Genomic DNA, 19,954 nt, shown 5'->3' with positions numbered 1-19,954 from the left:
TACTGTGGGGGGGGGTGTTTGTTTTGGGGTTGAGTCAGTAGTAAGCATTACAATCCTCTTCATTCCTCTACTTGTGCCTGGTATCTTCAGAACATCTGCTGTTGAACATATGGCTTAATGTGGTTTTTAATGTTTTTCCTTTAAAAGGAAATGACCTTTTAAAATAAAACGTAGTGGGTAAGTGCTATTACCAGCTTTCAGTATCAAGCTTCCCCTCTAAACTTAACTTGCATTTTCATATCAGCAAGTAATGATTCCTGCAGACTTGCATATCCTCCAATTAAATGTTTGTAAAAGATGACAAGCTATCCCCATTTCCTGTACCGCATATCATTTTTTAACCATTTCCGTTGTGTTAACCAAATACATGAAATCCCAGTGTCTTGACATCACACTTTATAAAACACGCGCACACATGCACACACCTGGAAGTAACCCATTATCTTTTATTTCATATTTATTTTCTAAAATTTATACCCCCCTCTTCAATTGTTAATCAGCATTCTCAAGGCAGCTATTGATGCGCCCAGAAGAAGCTACTTGTGAAATTTTGCAGAAATGCGGAAAGAAAATCCCCTTTTGATGCTGCTTCAGCTGAATAATGCTTACAAGCTGTAGTATCAGTGGAATGAGGTGGCTGCTGTTGGTGGGGGACGTGGTCGCTCCCTTTGGCTGTTCCTCCTGAGGTCTCCTTCCAGTCATTCCTGAGCTGGTGCTCTGGTGGCAATTCTTGTCTGTTGCTGGCCTGAGCTGGCTGGCTTGTTTCACGCAGACAAGTTCTCCTTATGCATTATAGACAGCATGCTGGGAAAGGACCCTTACTGAGCAAGCAGGCAGATAGGCAGCCAGCTCAGGCTATGCGCTCTAGCGGGTATTAACATACCTGTGTTACTTTGCTCCTGTGATGCATGCTGGACTGTGAGATGTTGGAGGACACAGACAGCCCAACATCCTCTGCTGCAGCAGGGGATGCTGTCCAATTGCCAGTGTTGGAGTAAGATTCAAATGCTTTTGTATATGGAATGGAGAGGCAACCATCTTGTTCTTTGCCTCAGCCAGCCATAGATCTTGGGCTGGCCCTGCGCACAACCCCATACAATAAGCAAGTCATTTCGGAGGATTTATTTTTTTATTGTGGCTAGGACATGATTGTTACAGATAGAACGATGCAGCTCCTATGGTGACCAGATAGCCCGGTTAGCATCCCAATTATGCCATGTTAGGATAATTATTCTAAGGTGTAATTAACCTGATTGCCAGTAGAGTTCTATGTACTAAGGAATAAGCCTCATTCAACAAACAATGATTTACTTCTAAGTAAAAATGCAGAGGATTGTGCCGTTACCCCTATTGATTTCCTGGTTCTCTCTGTTGTAAAAAAAGAAAGAAAAAATGTTCAGGATAGAGAGAGCTCTGGCCATCTCTTTTCCAAGAGTAATGTACTGACTGCAGGGGCACAGTCATAAGAAAATGTGTAAATTGGCTTGTAACACATACTAGGTGTGCCCCAATGTTAATGGAACCATGTTGGCCAAAAACCCCTTGGATAGCACGTACTTCAGGATTCCACATCATGTACCCACCATGTTCTGTCTCCAGTAGCCACCCATTTCTGTGCCATTCAAAGCCACAGCTTATTTCTTGATGGCAGCTACTGCTGGCATTAATCTGTTCTGTATTATTGGTGTGCTGTGCCAACAGTACATAATATGATATATGTATAGAAACCAATGTTATGTGTATGGCAGGTTGTTGTAGGTGTAGCAGATTGTAGGATTAGGTTATAGTAACATTTGGAATAGAAAACCCCATCCAGGCATAATTAAAAGTGGTGGGACATACCATGCAGGAATGGGGCCACACCAAGTAGCCACACCCATCAATATCACATCATGATGAAGCTCCTCCCATAGGTGTGCAGATGATGTACAGAGAGAGCACCTGCAGTGAGGAGGCCTTTCCACATACAGCTGTACGTGCATAAACTTCCCCCCAATTTGGAACCGTAATCATGCAGGGTTCCAAATCAATACAAATATGAACTTTATCCAATATGCTATATTGAATACAGCATGCAAATGATCATATCATTTCCCCCTTCAAACAGAAACTGAAGTGAAATCCTATGTCCCACTGTGTCCAATGGAATTTATTCCCAAACGTGGTTAGGCTTTCAGCCAAAATACAGAGCAAAGTAAAACGACGAAACTCAAATTTGTATTGTCATAGTGCATGTTATAAATGGAGGATGACTTTGAATGTTCTACTAAAGTGATGGAGGAGGAAGCTTCTCCTTCACTAGGAGAGACAGAAGCAGGAATGCAGAAAGCGTAGGTCATATGTATTTCCTTCATCCAAACCTAGCCTGAAACAAACTGGATATGATGCAGTGAAGGCTGGTAACTCTGATGTCAGTGGGCTGGTGACCTTGGATAGCTCCTTTAGAGTTCTGACTCATTCCGACTGAAACCTGGAACGGATTCACTGCCCCACTGACATCAGAGCCACCAGCTTCCACTGATATGATGTATACTCCCTTGCTGTCAATTGGTCCACATAATTCATCAGATTGCTTGGGTGCACGATCCACAGATTTCTGTCATTTGGACAGCATCTATTAAAACCTCAGGTCTACCTTATGCAAAAATGCACAGTCTACAGAGTTAGTAGTTTTGAGATAAAGCCCTGGGTTACAAAATACTTAAACATGCTAGACTGTATATGGAATAGTAGGGATAAAGTGTATTTATTATAACATTTCCAAAATTAAGATACAATTTTTCATTGGGAAAAAAACCCTTCCAAAGATCAGTGAGAAAGGGCCCATAATTTAAAAACCTTCCTTGTACACATAAAACATTTATACATATATTTTGTGTTGATTACATATCTATAAACTAGATACTGACAAATTTTATACATAACATTTATATTTATGTATATATACATATATGTACACATTTATATCTTATAAACAGATTTTTTTTAAAAAAAATGAATTGATGCATTTTTCTTACAATATATCTAAGCCAAACTCATTAGTTCTGACATGTTTAGAGTACAGGATAGATAATCAGAAGTTCATAAAAATACAAGTGCTGTTTACACAGCAGTTACATTTATACAGGTCTATATATATGAACACATTATGAATCTGGATAATCAAGTTTCTTCATAAAATGGTGGAACTTTTTGCTTCTTCCCCTAAGCAATTTTTTAAATTAGGATAAACAAAGGTTTTGTTTAATATGCATTTCACTTATGGAGAAATAGTAGAAAATGATATTTTTGCCCCTGAAATTCACCCCAGGCAGCATTCAGAACAGATTTTGGGATTCCTCTCAGGAGGAATTTGAAACAGATTTCCAGGGGATCTTATAAGAATCCACAGCAAATTTTGGTAATTCTTGCCACTACGGTACACATTGCTAGGCTTGGATAGAGGTCTCTGGTCACTGGCATGCTTCAATGTCATATGTGGTATGCCATGGACGACAGTTTAGAAATCTTATTTTCGCAGTGCGGCTTTGAGTACCCTACCACTACTGAGGTCATCCAGTGGGATAGGGCACATTTGCTTATTCTTGGATTCTTTATTTTTCAGCTATTTGATCCCCCTTCTTGTCTTGACGTGGATAGGGCCCTTTCAAATTGCATTCAGGGCACAGCCTTTGCCAATGCCTCTCTATAGGCCTAGCAAAGTCCAGCATGGTGGAGACCTGTGACCTGTGGACCTTCATAGGTCCCTTGGTTTTAGGATAAATCTAGTCAGAGGTCCAGAAATTTCCCATTATTCTGGCAATCAAAGTTGACCAAATTTTTCTTTGGAACTCCACACACACCCTACACATACATACACATCAACATTATGCATGATATAAAAAGTTGTCTGGCAACATATTATGCATGACTTTACCACTAGAAATCAGTAAGAGAAACAGGAGAGAATATTTAGGAGTAGAAACTGGCACATATTTCCCACTAACCTAGCATTAAACAACCTACTCTTCTCTTCCATTTAGAAAATGTACATGTTGCATCAGGCGACAGTCAATACACAGTAAAAGAACAACCAACAGTGCACTGAAGCTAGCTTCTAGAACAAACTGCAATATTTCACAACAGCAGATTGGAGGGAAGCAGATGGATTACTGTAATAAGCTTTACAGCAAAATGCCAAATCATTGTTATAAAAATATCTGTTCTCTGAGCTCATGGTTCTTGCTATCAATTAGAATGTCTTTCCTTGCAGAAACAATTTTGAGTCACACCACCATAAAGATCATGGTGATTAGTCACTAGAGATGGAGATGAAAAGCACATGTATGAAGCACTAGATTCCTTATGGTTAGCTAGACCACATGTGGCTTAATGTTCATCATTACGTTAGGCTTTAAGATACAGAAAGAGAGACAAAAGATCTTGGGATACACATAACCACAGCAGAAATACTATCATATCAAAAGCTGAGTGAACAAAAAGCAGCCAGAAGAGAGCCCAGGGAAGCCTGGTGAAAATGTTACTGTTCAGCACAGATCGAATGAGTAAATGGAAGAGGTACAACATGTAGCAACAGCAGTCACATCTAATTACTACCAGACTACATTAGTGGCAGGACACAGTGTTCCACTCTGTTCCTTGTCCTCTTGCGTTTTGCCCGGCTCAGTTAGCATCATGTGTTACTTCCTTGAAGGCATGCAAGAAAAGTTTGAAAAGTAAGGAGTTGAGCTTATGATAAGAATGTGCAATAAGCAAGAAATATTCTTATATGGGTGAATCGCAAAGACACAAAAAACTGTTTTGTGTTTAAGGATGCATGTCTTATTATTGCTAGATCATCATCAAACATTTTATATAACATGGTAGTATAAAGATGACATGAACCACATGGTTCAGCTAGGAGCCCATAGTTAGCACTGAGAGTTACTCTCCCCATTCCCATAAACCTGGAATTACTTACTCCACAGTAGTACTGTGAGATAAGATAAGGATTGTAAAGCTCTTTAAAGATATGGGATGCTATGTATTTTTAATTGTTTCAGGATGTTGACAAGAGAACTGAGAAAAACTATGAGTTATTCAGTGATGGTGGTGATCCTATCATTGTGTTTTTAAAGCAGTTTGAAAATGCCAAGCATGTAAAAGAGCCAAGATGTTGGGACCACAACTTAAAATTGCCAGACCAATAGGTAAATTCAGATTCTTTGAAAGAGGAAGTAGGAAAGTAGTGTACAGTGTCCATGCAATTCAGTCTAATATTGGTCCTTGGGAAGAATCTTTATTTAAATCAGAGTGCACTAATGTCAGAAGACAACACTGCAGCAGCCAAAACATGAGTATTGAAGAGTCAATACAGTTCCATTTCTGTACTGCATGGCCCAAAACCTCTTCTTGATTGTTCTTAACACTCCTGTGGGCTTATTACAAACATTTAACTCTCACCCTGATTTGCTGCAGCCTGCTGTAGAACATATACTGATAATATAATGTAGTACAGACTTGAGTGCTGTCTCAGTGGATGAGGGGTGTATTAACAAATTGAATTAATCCTAGTTCATAAAGCATGTATCAAAGCATTAGGACTCCATTTATTGATAAGACTTAGCTAATCTTTTTTAACCTTTCAATGTGATCTTTTGGATTTACCCCTTTCAAGAACGATGCCAGCATGAGAGCTATTTTGCAGCTTCCTGTATTTACTGAGCAATCCTATACATGTCTACTCAGAAGGAAGCCCCACTGAATCCCAAGTAAATGTGTATAGAATTGCAGCCTTACTATAGTATAATTTAGCTGAGAAAATATCTTTAAGATTCACCTGCCTACATACTCATCGTGTTTCTTGAAAATAAGGAGATCGTGGCTGAAAAAAAATGTTCATTTTTGAGGGCTGAGAGGTGCATCACCCACATAAAATTGCTACATTCCGAAAGCAATTAGTTAAGTGCACTTTGGTATAAATACTGTTATTAACAGAAATTTAAAATTTGTTTGTTAGAAGAACCTAAATATATTTGCCCATTGTAAACTCTGTTTATTAGAAACTATAATTAGTTTCTAATAAATTTGAAAGTAAGTAATTCGAAGTGAAGAGCTTTTAATGTTAGGGCTACGACAAATAGTGGCTTCTAATGCTATGTCAGGCCAAAGTGCAAATATGCTTTGGCAAATGAAGCTGTTTCTGAAAACAAACCTTACTAAAGAGAGGCAGTGTCTAGAGCCCACTGATTGCAGAGCTGTAATCAGTAAACAGAAGCAAGGCTGGAAGATTCAAATAGTATCTATTGTATGCTATGGCTACGCACAGACAAGACCTGGTCCAAACTATCATCGTTAGCAAAACAAGCCACAGTGGATGCGATTTGCATAATCACCTGCCTGGCTGCAGCTTGTCATCTCATCTGAACCTGGGCAGCATGGCTTATTTGAGGGGCAACAGCCCTCAAATAACCTAACATGACAATCCATGGTCAGGCAAGTGATTATGCAAATCGTACTGGGTACACGCCAGCACGCACTGCAGATTAAACAAGCCACCGTGGCTTCTTTAGCTGACGATAATCATGCAAACTGGCCCACTGTATAAATCCCAATTCTAGTACAGTAGGGAAAGAGTGTGAGATTAATATTTAATCACTTGGTACTCCCTCAAGGACTTCCTGAAATACACAAACTAGTATCTAAGAAATGCATAAACACCAGGGACAAATAACAGACAGTATTCTGTTCTCAAGATAGCAAATATATGATACAAAAATGTTTTTTAAATGGTTCCTTTTTGCTAAGGGACATTCAGTTTTGCAAGTAAAAATGGTCCTCATGGTTTAGACTGTTCATATATATGCCTTGTTTCTTTTTTTTTAACGGGCACTTTTTGATTGGTCATACCTCTGTCTCTGTGCTCTTTCTGGACAAAAACCAAACTTGCATTGGTTCTTTTTTACCCTTCATGGAAACAGGGCCTCTGTGTTCCAAGTGAAATTGTGGGTCTGAATTTTCTGGAGTCATCAGACATCTGCAATTAAAGACAAACTATTAACAAAAAAATGACATTTTTGCAAAGAGCATCATGGGCCAGACTTTCATGGGTTAGGAAACATCTTAAAGAGTCTATCACATCCAGAGTATTTGCAACTGATTGCATTTCACCACCACGACCACAACAGAATGCTGCTGTAGTATGCTTTGCCAGTATGCTTTCATCCAAACTCCATATATAAGGAGCTGTATTAAAATGAATGAAAGAATGAACTCATTGCTATAAAAAAACAGTTTAAAAGTTGTTACTTAGAAGTTAATATAATCAATCAGCAAACTCAATTTCTCACCTGTAAGTGTATTCAGAAACATTGATCTTCCCTTTCTCCCCAGTGGTTTCTGTTCTGCTTGTTAGATTAACAGTGTTTCCAAACAGACAATAACGGGGCATTCTTTGGCCAATGACACCTGTGACTACTTCTCCTGTGTGAATACCTATTGTTATCTTTTTTTATTTTAAAAATAGAAAATAAAATGTTACCACGTTGGTTAGGATTTAAATGCAGTGTATGTAGCATTGCAGTTCACAGCTTAGGCTGGTATAAACAAGCTAATAAACCATTCATTTCCTTACCCAGATGATTAATAAAACACATAACATTCAGCATATTTATTTTTATTTATTTAAAAAATTAGTATGAAGGCTTGAAAAACAACTGTTAGTTGAATTTATAAAACCAAACCAGAGGAAATGTAACATATTTTAATGGTAACTCTCCGATGGTCATTCATAAAACAATTATGCTCTCTCGATATATTAGGACAGCCCTTGCCCATTCAGCAGCTTAGACAGTTGCCTAAAAATGCTTAGGAGGGGGTCACAGAACAGAAAAGTAGGATTTTAAAAAATGGTAAATACACAAACTGGCCTTGTTCAAACCACAGTCTGCACAGATAAGTGGTCTCATGGCACTCTAGCCTAGCAAAATACTCTGTTTTAAAACAATGGCAAAAAAAATCACATGGAGATCATGGTCACTTGTTCCATCTTTTTTCAGAGTACCAAACATAGGGGAATATGGAAGCATGTTACCGTGCATAAAATTGCTTTTCCCCCACTACCAGTTTTGCAAATGTACCATCTCCATTTCAGGGACCATTTTATCCATATAGCCAACCAGGAATAATTATGTAAGTAGCGGGTAGATTGCTTACCATTTGCAGAAGTTAAATTTAGCCATTATAGCTATTTAACCAGTGCTTAAGTGGTGAATGAGCAAAGGGGTTCCCATAGAGACCAAGGCCTGGTTCACACATAACTAGAAGCCACAGTTGGTGAATGCAGGGCTTCTTGTAATGGCGGCAGCTGCCATTTTGAATATTCAAGCTGTAGCAGAGACACACCATAGCTTGTCATTACATGGGAACCAGGTGAGGGTGGGTTGTTGGGGTGGTTAACAAGCCACCTGCAACCGTAAAACTGCTCATGGGTTCTTAAACCACTCTAAAATTCACCCACAGTGGCTTCTTGTTACATGTGAACCAGGTCAGAGTATCCCATGAGAGAGGCTGGAGCAATGTTGTACTTGAGAACACGTGGTTTCCATAGGTAGCATCCCTTGGCCATTCACCTTTCTGCATCAGTGCCCAAGAATGGTTTTGTACGTTACTACAATCTTGCCCCTGTAGTTTAGACTTTACACATTTGCAAGTTAGCCCTGAGATATGTTGAGAAAATCTTTGGCTGAATTTTCATGATATAAAAACTCCCTGAGTTCCAGTAAAACATTATCAATTACTAACCTGTACAGACTCTCCATCAACTTGAACCTGTCCAGCTATTTCCATCATATCCAATGCTAAGTGGCAAATAGAACGTGCATGATGAATGCATGGCTCTGGCAAGCCACTTACTGTCATATACTTGTCTCCAACTGTCTCAACCTAACAAAATATGAATTTGGCAATTATTCTACTTTCTTCATTACAGAGAAACACTGGTATTAGGAACAATACCATTACTTGATCAGAAAAAAACTATTATTAATTATATGAAAAGTATATAAGGAACATATTAACCTGCGTCCCACCACAGGACATTTTCCTCAAAGCAAGAAATTCGTATAAACATTAAGAAAGAAGGATAATACAAAAACTTGTATTTCCACACTGGTACCAAGGGTTTAGAGGTAGGATGGTTAATGTAGAAGAAGAAGAGGGGCAGCAATAGAAAAAAAAACAACCACACATAGAAACGCTGAGGCAAAACCACAGACCAGTCCTTAGAAAATATAATTTACTGTGACATATGATATGTCCAGCACATTTAGAAAACAATCTTCTTCAGGGGAAAAGAAAATCTTGATCTATCCTATTCTGACAGCAACAGCTAAAACACTTCACTGGGAGAATATTAAAGCCACTGTTGCATCAATAACAAAGAAGTCAAAATCACACCTCTTTTAATGACCCACAACTAGAATGGCTGAAGGTGAGGGCCAAACTAACTGTTCTGGTCACCACACATAGTGAAGATATGCACAATAGTTTTCTTTACCTTCATGTAAACATGTGTCCCCCCAATTCCAATCAGGCCAACATGGTCCTGATACAAATCAGAGCTGCACCCACTTACACAAAAGGAAGAAAACTATCATGCATAGCTCCTCTATGAATGATTACCAGATGTTTAGTTTAGTCCTCAGAAAATGGCATGCACATGCACAAACACAGCTCCAGCAATCTGTTGCCTAAAGTGTGTGGCTTCATCTTGCTTCATGACAAGATCACCTTGGGGTTCTATTATAGTTCAATTATTTACAGCACTATTCCTTGTGGACAGGCCCACCAAAAACGTCTGTAAGCACTATGCATAGCTCATTAAGTTGAACCATCGGTGTGAAGTCAATGCCATTGTATGATTTACATCTGAATTCAGAGTGAGACTTCAATAAAATGTTTTGGAGTCAGACACCTTTTTTCTGGTTTTTGTAGCTGTAATTCATGCAGCTACTTTGCCTTCAGAAAACATTTATTTCAGTGTGATTTTTTTTCTTGCCAAGAATTAAGCCATATTATGTGTAGGAAATTCTAATATTCATAGAACTGAAATGAGATAATATAAATCTTATAAAGCTTTTCATAATTTATCATTAAAGAATATTGTTTCTACATTAATTTTCAATTAAAACAGGAATATCTATAACACAAAGTTCAGAAATGGTGCAGATTACCTTATAAACAAAGGGATTCCTCCGTGAATCAGTCAGAATATCAAATCTTGTGTAAAGATCGTTTAAGAGATTGACAATTTTCATGGCTCCCTCTCCAGAGGCGTGTTTACTGCAGAAGGCATTAAACCCAACAATGCCACTAAAAAGGATGGTCACATTATCATATCTCTTTGCTGGCACCGGACGCTTGTGTCTCAGCTCATTGGCCACAGATGGAGGAAGCACAGAATACAACAATCTACACAATATTGGGCAGTAAGAGTAAAAAAAGAAAAGAAGTGGAGAAAAGAAGAGCGAAAGAGTCATTTTTATTTCAGTGAAGTTCCCATATGAAAGGTGATTTTATATATTATGGGCTTCCAACAGTAACTGATTCAAGATATTAAGGGTGGACTTAATAATCTTAAAGAGCAGGCATTGGTTTTCATGAGAAAGGTTTCTAAAGTAACTGAAGGATAAAACAAGCACATCAATAGGTATGAGAAATGGTAAATTACTCCACTTGTTTAAATTATTAGCTCAGTATAGCTTGCCCCGGAATGAAAAAGAAGAAAAATACAGGGGAATGCATGGTTTACAACTTTAATAAACCATAATCAGCTTTTATTGAAAGGTTAGCATGGTCATCACAAGAAGTCCAGCTCACAACAATGACTAGGCAAGTATTCAATATTCAAACCGTGTCCTGTGACCAACAGAGCCTAGCAACCAGCAGCTGTCTGGAACAGTCCCCTCCCACTAGCAGCTTCTTTCATTGCCACCTCTGCTCTAAGAGAGACAAAAGGACAGCCGCAGCCTTTGAAGGGTATGGCCACAGGATAGAAAAAGGCCATGGAAACTACCACAGGCCTGCAGGCTCACAAAGAATTGCTTTAAGAAAGAGAGCCAAGTCTTTGCATTCAGTACAAGTAGGACGTGCAACAAAAAGTTGCAGTGTGAAGTGCTCCTGTTCAGGTTTCCAACCTCTCCATTCCATTCCCCTCCCCGCTGGGTTTACTGTCTCCTCACTCCAACAGTTAGCCAGCATTCCCTACCCACTGAGCATGCTCAGTCCTCACTGCGCTGCTTTTAGGATCCCCACCTTAGATTTTTTTAACTTCTGCAAACCTGGGGATTCTCCAAGCCTGCTAATACTTCCCTCTTGTGGATAGTACCATTTTGGCTACATAAGGATCAGCATTCAGAGGATGAGTTCGCTGTTGCTATATATGATATATTCAGTTCCTAGCTATAAAACTTGTTTTGCTGAGGTTCACTGTTACTGACAGTAGTTTATATAGTGATTTTGATATACAAACAACAATGAAGGCTCTGGCTAAATTGCTACAAGCAAGGAAGACCCATTAATGATGGAATTGGAAAACAGTATTCTAAGAAAAACAAATAACTTCCCATAACCATAGAGAATCCAAACAGAAGGTTTTAATCATCAAACTGTCTTGGCTTCTAATATATTCTTGTTTATTTAACTCTAGTTTAGGCCTTTAACTTTTGTATTACACTGATGACATTTCCTATCATTTTCAAATTCAAATAATGAGAACGTTGACAGAACAAGGCTCCCTGGATAATATATTATTTTCTTTGGTGCAACTTCACATGATATGCCTTATGATTTCTCCACTGATCTTAACTGGACATATTATGTATGCCAGGGATGCAGGACTGTTTTGAGGCGGGACCGGATTGCCCTCCACCCTGCAGCCCAGATGTCATTGGGAGCATGACCCTGACATCACCCCCTCCCTTTTTCCTTTCTTCTTTGTGCTTGAAGCCCAAGCCACTACGCATCCCTGCTGCTATCTCCAATTGGATAGGACTGGAATGCAGTCACTCTCCCCATCATGGGCGAATCCCACCATGCTGCCCCCGCCACCCCCCCGCCCAGTATCTCTGATTTCAGATAGCTGTGGGGGGGGGGGGTAAATGAGTGCCATCAGGGGAATCTCAGAACAGAGATAGCAGTGAGGATCTTCTGAAGGGATCCCTTCAGGGAGTGGGGCTTGGAGCCTAAACCCCTCCCCGCCTCCTGAGAGGAACCCCATCGGCCAGATTGGGGTGCTCTATGGGCCAGTTTAGGTCTGCGGACTGGAGGTCCTTGTACAGTATATGCACTTCTTGTGTGTATATACTCTGTAAATGAAGTAGCCTGAAGTAGCTTCAGTAAGACGTTGTCCTGGCATGCAGCACCTTATTGCACAACAGCTTCAGTCTGCAGCATCTCTGCCTATGGCCAGCTCTCTGGTTTGACACATGTGAAATAATTTTAAAGTATGAAATGGAAGTGTGCATGTTAAGAAAGACCAATCCCTTTGCTTACAAAAGGAGAGTGTTCTTGGGAAAAAAAGAGGTTGTCCTGAATCAATAACAATGCAGCAGTTATTATAAGTAAGGTCCTAAAATATACGACCACTTCTTTGCAATTTGGCCTTGAATGTAGACAAGCATGGGCCTGTACATCTTGCTGAATCTTTCCTACTCACACTGAAATCAGAAACGGTACTCCTGTTATATAATTTTATATGGAGGAAGCACTGTTAGCTGGCTTTAGCTATTTTTTTACTTCAACAAGAAAGATTAGATCTCCAGTGTCTGGTAGCCACCTGACTTCAACTGCATAACTCAAAATCAGAGGTGTTTGTGAACCATTAAAATACAGGACAGTAAGACTAAAAAATCCCCTCACTATTTTCTTATACAGTTTCTTGCTTAAAGTTGGAGATTAAGTCTTACGTGTCTGTCTTTTTCTTTTCATCTTCCAATGCTCTTAATGTGTGCTGAAGCCTGTCTGTTAGTATTTCCAACTCTTGTGTCAGCTTGTATTCCTCTCTGAACTGCTCTCCCAAAAGGACCAAGTCACGGGTAGCATCATGCAGTGGAATATCGCTCAGGTATAACCCTCTTCTGGTTAAGTCATCCAAATTCATCACACTATAATACAGAGAAACAATCAAAGGCAAGATGAGGAAGTGGTGAGATATGATTTGTCTTGCATGGACATAAAACACACTGATTACTTTGTAATTATTTTTTAATTGCCAAAACTAACAATGCTTTCCTACCTCCGTATTTAAATGCACTGAATATTCCACCTTTTCTGCCTTGCCAGCACAGGATAAGAGATAACTACAGATAAAGCTCTATACACAGCTTTATCTAAAACAATTGAAGTTACTACAAAAGTATGCACGATGTAATGTTATTGCGCTGTGGGTTTATCTGCTAGCCAAAGAAATTAGATGAGTTATTTATTTTATTTTTAATCCACCCAATACCAAACGTTCTCTGGGCAGATTACAAACAGTTAAAAGACTAAAGTGCCATACAAACAGATAAAATATAAAATACAATGCAAATATTTAAAAGAATAAAATATAATACAAAAAACCCAGCCCAGGAATAGCTACAGATATGTAAGAACAGCCATAAAAATCTATAACTAGGTTTCTAAACTGCCTGGGAGAAAAGAAAGGTATTTTCCAGGTGCCAGAAGGATAACGATGTAGGTGAACCTCTTTGGGGAAAGCATTCCATAAGTGGGGTGCCACAACTGAGAAGGCCCTCTCTTTTATAGCCACCTGCCTAGCTTCCTTTGGCAGGGGCACCCACAGAAGGTCCTCTTGAGATGACCTAAGGGTCCAAGCAGGTACATACAGGAGGAGACATTCCTTTAGATATGGAATGGGAGGCACACATCACTTCATGGTTTATTTTGTAATAGACATTATTGGGCAAAAAGGAAGCAAAGAGACACAGAGCAGAGGCAGCTCAATGTATCTAATAACTACCAGTTCTACTCTCAGTGGGCCTACACTATTACGATAAAAGGATCTTGTCCAAAAATGTTTAAATCGAATGGCCAAAGCAGGTGTGATTTAGGAGACCAATGACTGGGTCACCCATGAGAGCGGAGGTGATGGGGGAGGCAGTTTAACCATTTTCCTCATGCCATTTCCCCAATCTAAATCACTTCCTGAAGCTGCTATTTTTGCCCACTGTGAAAAAAAATATTTAGGGCACTGATATTTTTCCCTAACAATCATGCTAATAGCAGCTTGAGAAGGGGATTTAGATCAGGGAGGTGGTGAAGAGGGAAGGGTTAAATATCTCCTCACCAAGTACCGCTACTCTGATCAAAACTGGATCCCCTAATATGGCTACTTTAAAGTAAAACAAACACATGCAACCATTTGCGTCATGGCTCTTTGGGCCCGAAGATCGTAATACTAGTTTTTCTAACAATGCAACTGTAATATACACAAATCTTGTTTGCTTACCTTGGAGAACAAAGAAACAGAATGCTATCTGCTTCAGGCAAGTAGATCATTTGACCCTTGAGGCGTAAGCAGCTAATTTCTGTACCAGTTAATTCATCTTCACACTCCAGCTTTTCCACATCCAAGAGCCCTTCCTTGTAAAGATAAAAGTCATAACTGCAACTAAAGATGACATAGTCATATGTATGTGCCTTCCTTTGAACCCGCAAACCACTTTAATGCAATCTGCAATCAAATGTAGGTTTTATTTCTGTTTTTCCACCCATAGCCCAAACAGAAATGTGTCAAGAATGTGTTAAAGAAAGGTCTCTCTCTCTCTCTCTCTCTCTCAAAATAATGTCAAATGAGAGTCTATTGTTCATCCAAGTAAAGCATGATTATCCACTGAAAAATGGCAGATGAATAGCATTTAGGTTACCTTGCTCCTCAACACAAAGACCGTGTTGATATGTGAGAGGATTCCATGGAAACTAATATCAATATGAGGCCGAACCAATGAAAACACTGACAATAGGTTGCAGTATCCTGGCTGGAGCTGAACGATAAATAAAAAAGGCAAATTTCATTTTAAATATCTTAAATTATTTATGATCAGTAACTGACATAGTGATTCCGATTCCCTACCCTGTACTGATCAGCTGTGCTAATTTATCAGTACAATATTGGGGTGTATTTTTCCTCTTTTTGATACCAGATGTTAGTATTGCGGGGTGGGGGAGGATAATTTAGAAGTCAGACTTCGGTAACATAATGAAAATGCACAGCTTTTTTATTTGAAGACTGCATGTTTCAAAAGTATCCCAAAGGAAGTTGCACTATCATACCTGTTCCCCTCCTTCCAAAAGCCATTTTCTTCATTGCTCAGTTCTAATCCACACTATCAACAGTTAAATCAATTAATACAATCCAAAAACATATTTTCATTTGTAAATCTTTGCAGAAGGATATTTACTTTACATTGGGGTAAGGGCTGCTCACACTGTCCAAAATTTTGGGATGAAGGAAATAATGTGATGTTCACAGACATTTGAGCGTGAATTGGCCTTTCAGTATCCCCAAGCTCAATGTAGTCCTCTGTCATTTGGGGCTGCAATCCAGGCAGCACTCCCAAGAGTATAATGACCTATAAAAGTACATGACTGTGAGAATGGCCTAGTTCATAGAGTTCAAGTCTACACTGACTCAGGCCAGCACAGGCTAATTATACACTCAAATATACTCAAATGTACATAAGATTAGGTGTTTCACCAAGGGAAGTTGCTCTGTTGCACCATCTTGACATATGCAAGATGCATTCCACATGGCTAGTCATACAATATGTAAGAGAATTTTGTTCTGGTTCATTTGTGGGCAGAACTTGGCCCATCTGCATGCCTGGATGTGTGTGCATTTTGTGGGCGGAGCCCGCATATTCCCAGGCTTACAATGCTGGTTTGAGAAATGTGTACTGTAGAAAATGCTGCACTTTAAAATTTTGCATTTTTAGAAAATGCACATTTCCACACGTCAGTGGGGAAAAAGCAAGCATTTGAGTTCACACTTCAAAAAATGTGTGCCCAAATAAGCACTTTTTCCATTTGAGCAATAACAAAAGATTGCGATTGGGAAGGGAAACATGGTCGAGCTTCAAGGTGGAACATGGAGAACTACAACGAGCTTGAGTTTCACTGATTCTCCCATCCCTAGTCATAGGCCTCAAATATAGCTCAGAAAGGTCCCATTTGGGGCCACACTGGTGGGAGAGGAGGAGAATAGAAACCTTTCAGGAAAAGGAAAATTCTCACCTGTGGAAGGACTCTGTATATTGCATTGCCACACTGGGTGACAACTAGATCTCTATCAAATATAATGTGGAAAGGGAAAGCTTTGCAAAAAGTATAAGGACTGATTCGAGACTCTTGAGTACCATTCTCTTCAAATCTGTCCAGATCTTCATAAAAATCCTCTTCCTTAGACTCCTTCTCTTCAATTAAAAACTGAATATGGTCACACTCTTCATTTCTTTGTTGAACAACCTTACAATAAAAAAGAAAACATTGTCAACAATTGTTAAAAATTTGACCCTCTTTGACTTGTGTTATGGTTATTTTTCTTTAGCAGGGAGCAAGAGTTGCTGTTGAATTTCATAATTAATTCCAAATTTTGATGCTGGGTTTGAGGGGCCATTGACCACCAATCTATTCTGGACCATCTGAAGTCCATGGCTGGCCTGAAATATTTTTGAATTTGAAGTCTTAGCAGTGCTACATCCATTCAGAAGCCTCTATGCCCTGACATGAAGTGCTGACCTCACTGTCATGCAGGACAGCCTGAAAGCCTGAAAACATAGTGTAGTCTTCTGAAGCCTCATCAGACCCTCCACCATTTCCTTCTCAGATCAGGTGACCTGCCAGAGGCTTACAATCAGTGAGAAGATCCAATCTACAGCACAGAAGGCCATAAGATGACACACCAAGTGCAACCTGGCAACATGGCAGTTGTGGTTCCCATGAGGCTCAGGTGCTCTGGATACACCTTGAATGCACAGGAGAATTCAAGACCTCTTCCTCAGTGCATTGCACAAAGCAGTGTGTGGGTGGAGGCAGTGGGGAGGACCTGAATCATAGTCTGCATTAGAGTCTAAGGCCTCTAAATCAATGGCTCGCTACTAAGGCACAATTAGGGACAATATGGCATGTGTGAAGTAGATAGTCAGCATACAGGCCATACTAACCACTTCTGCCACTTATATTCATGCCCAAATCAGATTTCTCTCCTTGGACCCATACGGGAAATACCAATAACACTTGAATTAAGGATTCATGGGTGGCATTTACTTGATCTGGTTGAGCATACAGTTCCATTTATGATGTTGAGGCAACTGAATCTTTTTACTGCCATTCTTGCTTATCTAGCTCACTGTGGCCAGTTGTATATTTATTTACATTATTTATGCACCACAATTCAACAAAATTTCTAAGGATGTTTATGCAGAACAAGAAGCAGAACCAAGGCACTGAATCATATGGTGTCGTTCAACAGAAAAAGCCCATTGCAGCTAACTGCCATAAAGTCAATAAATACGCTCAATACAGTTCTGGAAAAGAAGAGGAGAGGGAGAATTCTCATAGATGGGAATATTGGTAGTGCTTCTTGAAATGCAATTCTTGCTTTTCATTTCATTTCATTTCTTATATTCCTATACCACCCCACAGCCGAAATTCTCTGGGTAGTTTACAAAAATTAAAAAATAAAATAAAATCAATTATATAAAGTATAAAACCATTCACATAATCACATAGAACAAACAGCACACACAACAACATATATCTAAAACAATTTAATGCAACCAGCCAGAGACAATAAAAGAAACTCATTATATGCTGCCAAATGCCTGAGCAAAGAGGGCAGTTTTAACCTGGTGCTGAAAAGATGACAGTGTTGGTGCCAGGCAGGCCTCATCAGAGAGATCATTCCATAAATGAGATTTGAATAAGAGTGTATTCAAAGAACTTTTGCAGAAGAGTGTAAAAAACAACCACACAGAAAATAAAAACTCTGGCGTGGATCTAAACATCTGCCTCAGGGGGCAGAAACCCTTCTGCTCATGCATGGAGGCTTTCAGATGTCCCCTTTTCCCTCGCTGCACCCCCCTCTTATGCTGCATCACACATTGCTGTGCAGGGCCTTTCAACGCCTTGGAGTAGCTTTGGAGGTAGTATGAGGGCTGCATAAAGGGGAAAAAATTAATGGCACCCTCTGATGTGCTTTGGGATGTGCAAGCAGATATTTGGATCTAAGCTAGAGGTACTTTTATTGTTGTGGCTATTGTGTCTATGACAGAAGACAGAAAGGCAGGACTTTTAGAAATTAACTGACAAGGCCAGTTCTAAAATTAAATGAACTAGTTTTCCTGTGGCTCACTGGTGCTTAATGAAGAGAATTGTCAAGATAACACATGTTCATTCACATTTTTCACATTAACAGGACTGCAGAAAACCATACAAATGATCTTTTGACATCTAAGATATCTACATAAAAAAAATCATCTTCTAATAGTGTTGATAAATCACCAAATAACGAGATATAACTGTCTTAAGAAAGCTCCAGCAGACTTCTTCTTTGGACTGTTACCTGATCAATAAAATCTTAGATAATTCACTACATTAACTTTTTGATCAAATGATCAAATGATTAAATCTGCATAGATTTTCATGTTAATAAAATGCTACTGAAGATATAAGCATACATTTCCAGTTTTTAGGCAATCATGCACATGTCACAGTACACAATTTCTTAGAAGAGACTATAAGAATAAAAGAAGGGGATATCAGGCATTATCAGTCCATATGCCCATGTACACCAGTTGCTGGGGAACCTGGGTTGAAAGGTGCTGTTGCATTCAAGTCCTACTTGTGGGTTTCCAGTGGGCAGCTGGACTAGGTGGACCCTTGGTCTGATCCAGCATGGCGCTTCTTATGTTCTTATGATACTTCTTCTAAAATGGTACCTACCACCCACAATTCTTAATTATTTTAAAAGAACAGTTTTTAATATTCTGCTGCACCTTCTGAATTGATCAAAAAGGGTTTTAATCTATTAATCCATCCAATTAATTGACTAAATGTTGAAGCCCTAATTATAATCAGAACAATACAAATTTCAACGGGGCTGAAATGTTTAGCCTGAAAAGTTACCAAATATTGCTTATTGCTGATAGATGAATTAAGCTCTCTTTCCAGAGAGAGTCTGGGCTATTTTTGTCTGTTTGTTTGGGCACCATCACAGGTTAATGCAGAAAATGCAATGAAAGACAACAAGCAGGCTACAAAACATGAACATTATAAAAGCCTCTGCAGAAAAACAGCAGCATCTTAACTCATGAAAATGTTGAGCCCGTTCAAAAGGCAACACTATTACACTATAGCAAGTCTTCACAGTTTGAGAAAACCCTTTTTCATTCAAGTGCTCTGCTAGTCTCCTAACCTCAACAGAATTAGTATGTGTCAATAATAGCACAGTTGCAACTGTAATTCACAGAAGTGACTTAGAGTTGAAACGAATACTGGACAGTGCCAAGGAGGGCAACTGTGATAAACTAGGAGAGGGGAGTACATGAATCAGTCAGAAATCTGAGAAATAAGTGATTGAGCCAAGATGCAGCTGAAATCAACAGAAACATTTGCACTATGTGTTCAATGTATTCTGGATCAGTATAGAAAAAGAGAGTGAATTTAACTGTAAAGATGATAGAATTAGCTGCTAGAGGGTCAAAATGCATGAATGCATTCCGAAGCCAGATCTCTAAATCATTCTAAGTGCCCCCACAGAAAAACTAATATTTCCTCTTCAAAACCAGAGAACATCGGCTTCATTCTTTCCAACTTTCCAACAGGAATAAGTATTGTAGTGTTTATTTTTTTATTTATAAAATCTTCTAAAGCACCATACCACCTGACCTGGGCCTTATAGATAATGATGGGCTAA

At 39.2% G+C, this 19,954-nt stretch overlaps 1 protein-coding gene across 1 annotated transcript in view; it reads right to left on the bottom strand.

Annotated features, from left to right (window-relative positions):
• Positions 1 to 2,719: 2,719 nt before the first annotated feature.
• Positions 2,720 to 19,954, bottom strand: part of GUCY1B1 (guanylate cyclase 1 soluble subunit beta 1) — a 70,616-nt gene continuing 53,381 nt past the window's right edge. The window contains exons 6-14 of the mRNA XM_084856344.1: positions 16,273 to 16,503; positions 14,907 to 15,023; positions 14,489 to 14,622; positions 12,945 to 13,142; positions 10,212 to 10,449; positions 8,782 to 8,922; positions 7,329 to 7,483; positions 6,889 to 7,015; positions 2,720 to 4,686 (exon numbers count right to left, since the gene is read on the bottom strand). Coding sequence (XP_084712470.1) covers positions 4,663 to 4,686; positions 6,889 to 7,015; positions 7,329 to 7,483; positions 8,782 to 8,922; positions 10,212 to 10,449; positions 12,945 to 13,142; positions 14,489 to 14,622; positions 14,907 to 15,023; positions 16,273 to 16,503 — 1,365 coding nt within the window. The 3' untranslated portion in view covers positions 2,720 to 4,662. The remainder of the gene's footprint in view (positions 4,687 to 6,888; positions 7,016 to 7,328; positions 7,484 to 8,781; positions 8,923 to 10,211; positions 10,450 to 12,944; positions 13,143 to 14,488; positions 14,623 to 14,906; positions 15,024 to 16,272; positions 16,504 to 19,954) is intronic.

This window comes from Heloderma suspectum, chromosome 5 (genome assembly GCF_057233095.1).
Source record: "Heloderma suspectum isolate Gila_16-S chromosome 5, 16-S_ref, whole genome shotgun sequence".
Lineage (NCBI taxonomy): Eukaryota > Metazoa > Chordata > Lepidosauria > Squamata > Helodermatidae > Heloderma > Heloderma suspectum.
The sequence above is the reverse complement of the archived record's forward strand: the minus strand, read 5'-3'. Positions and strand labels throughout refer to the sequence as shown.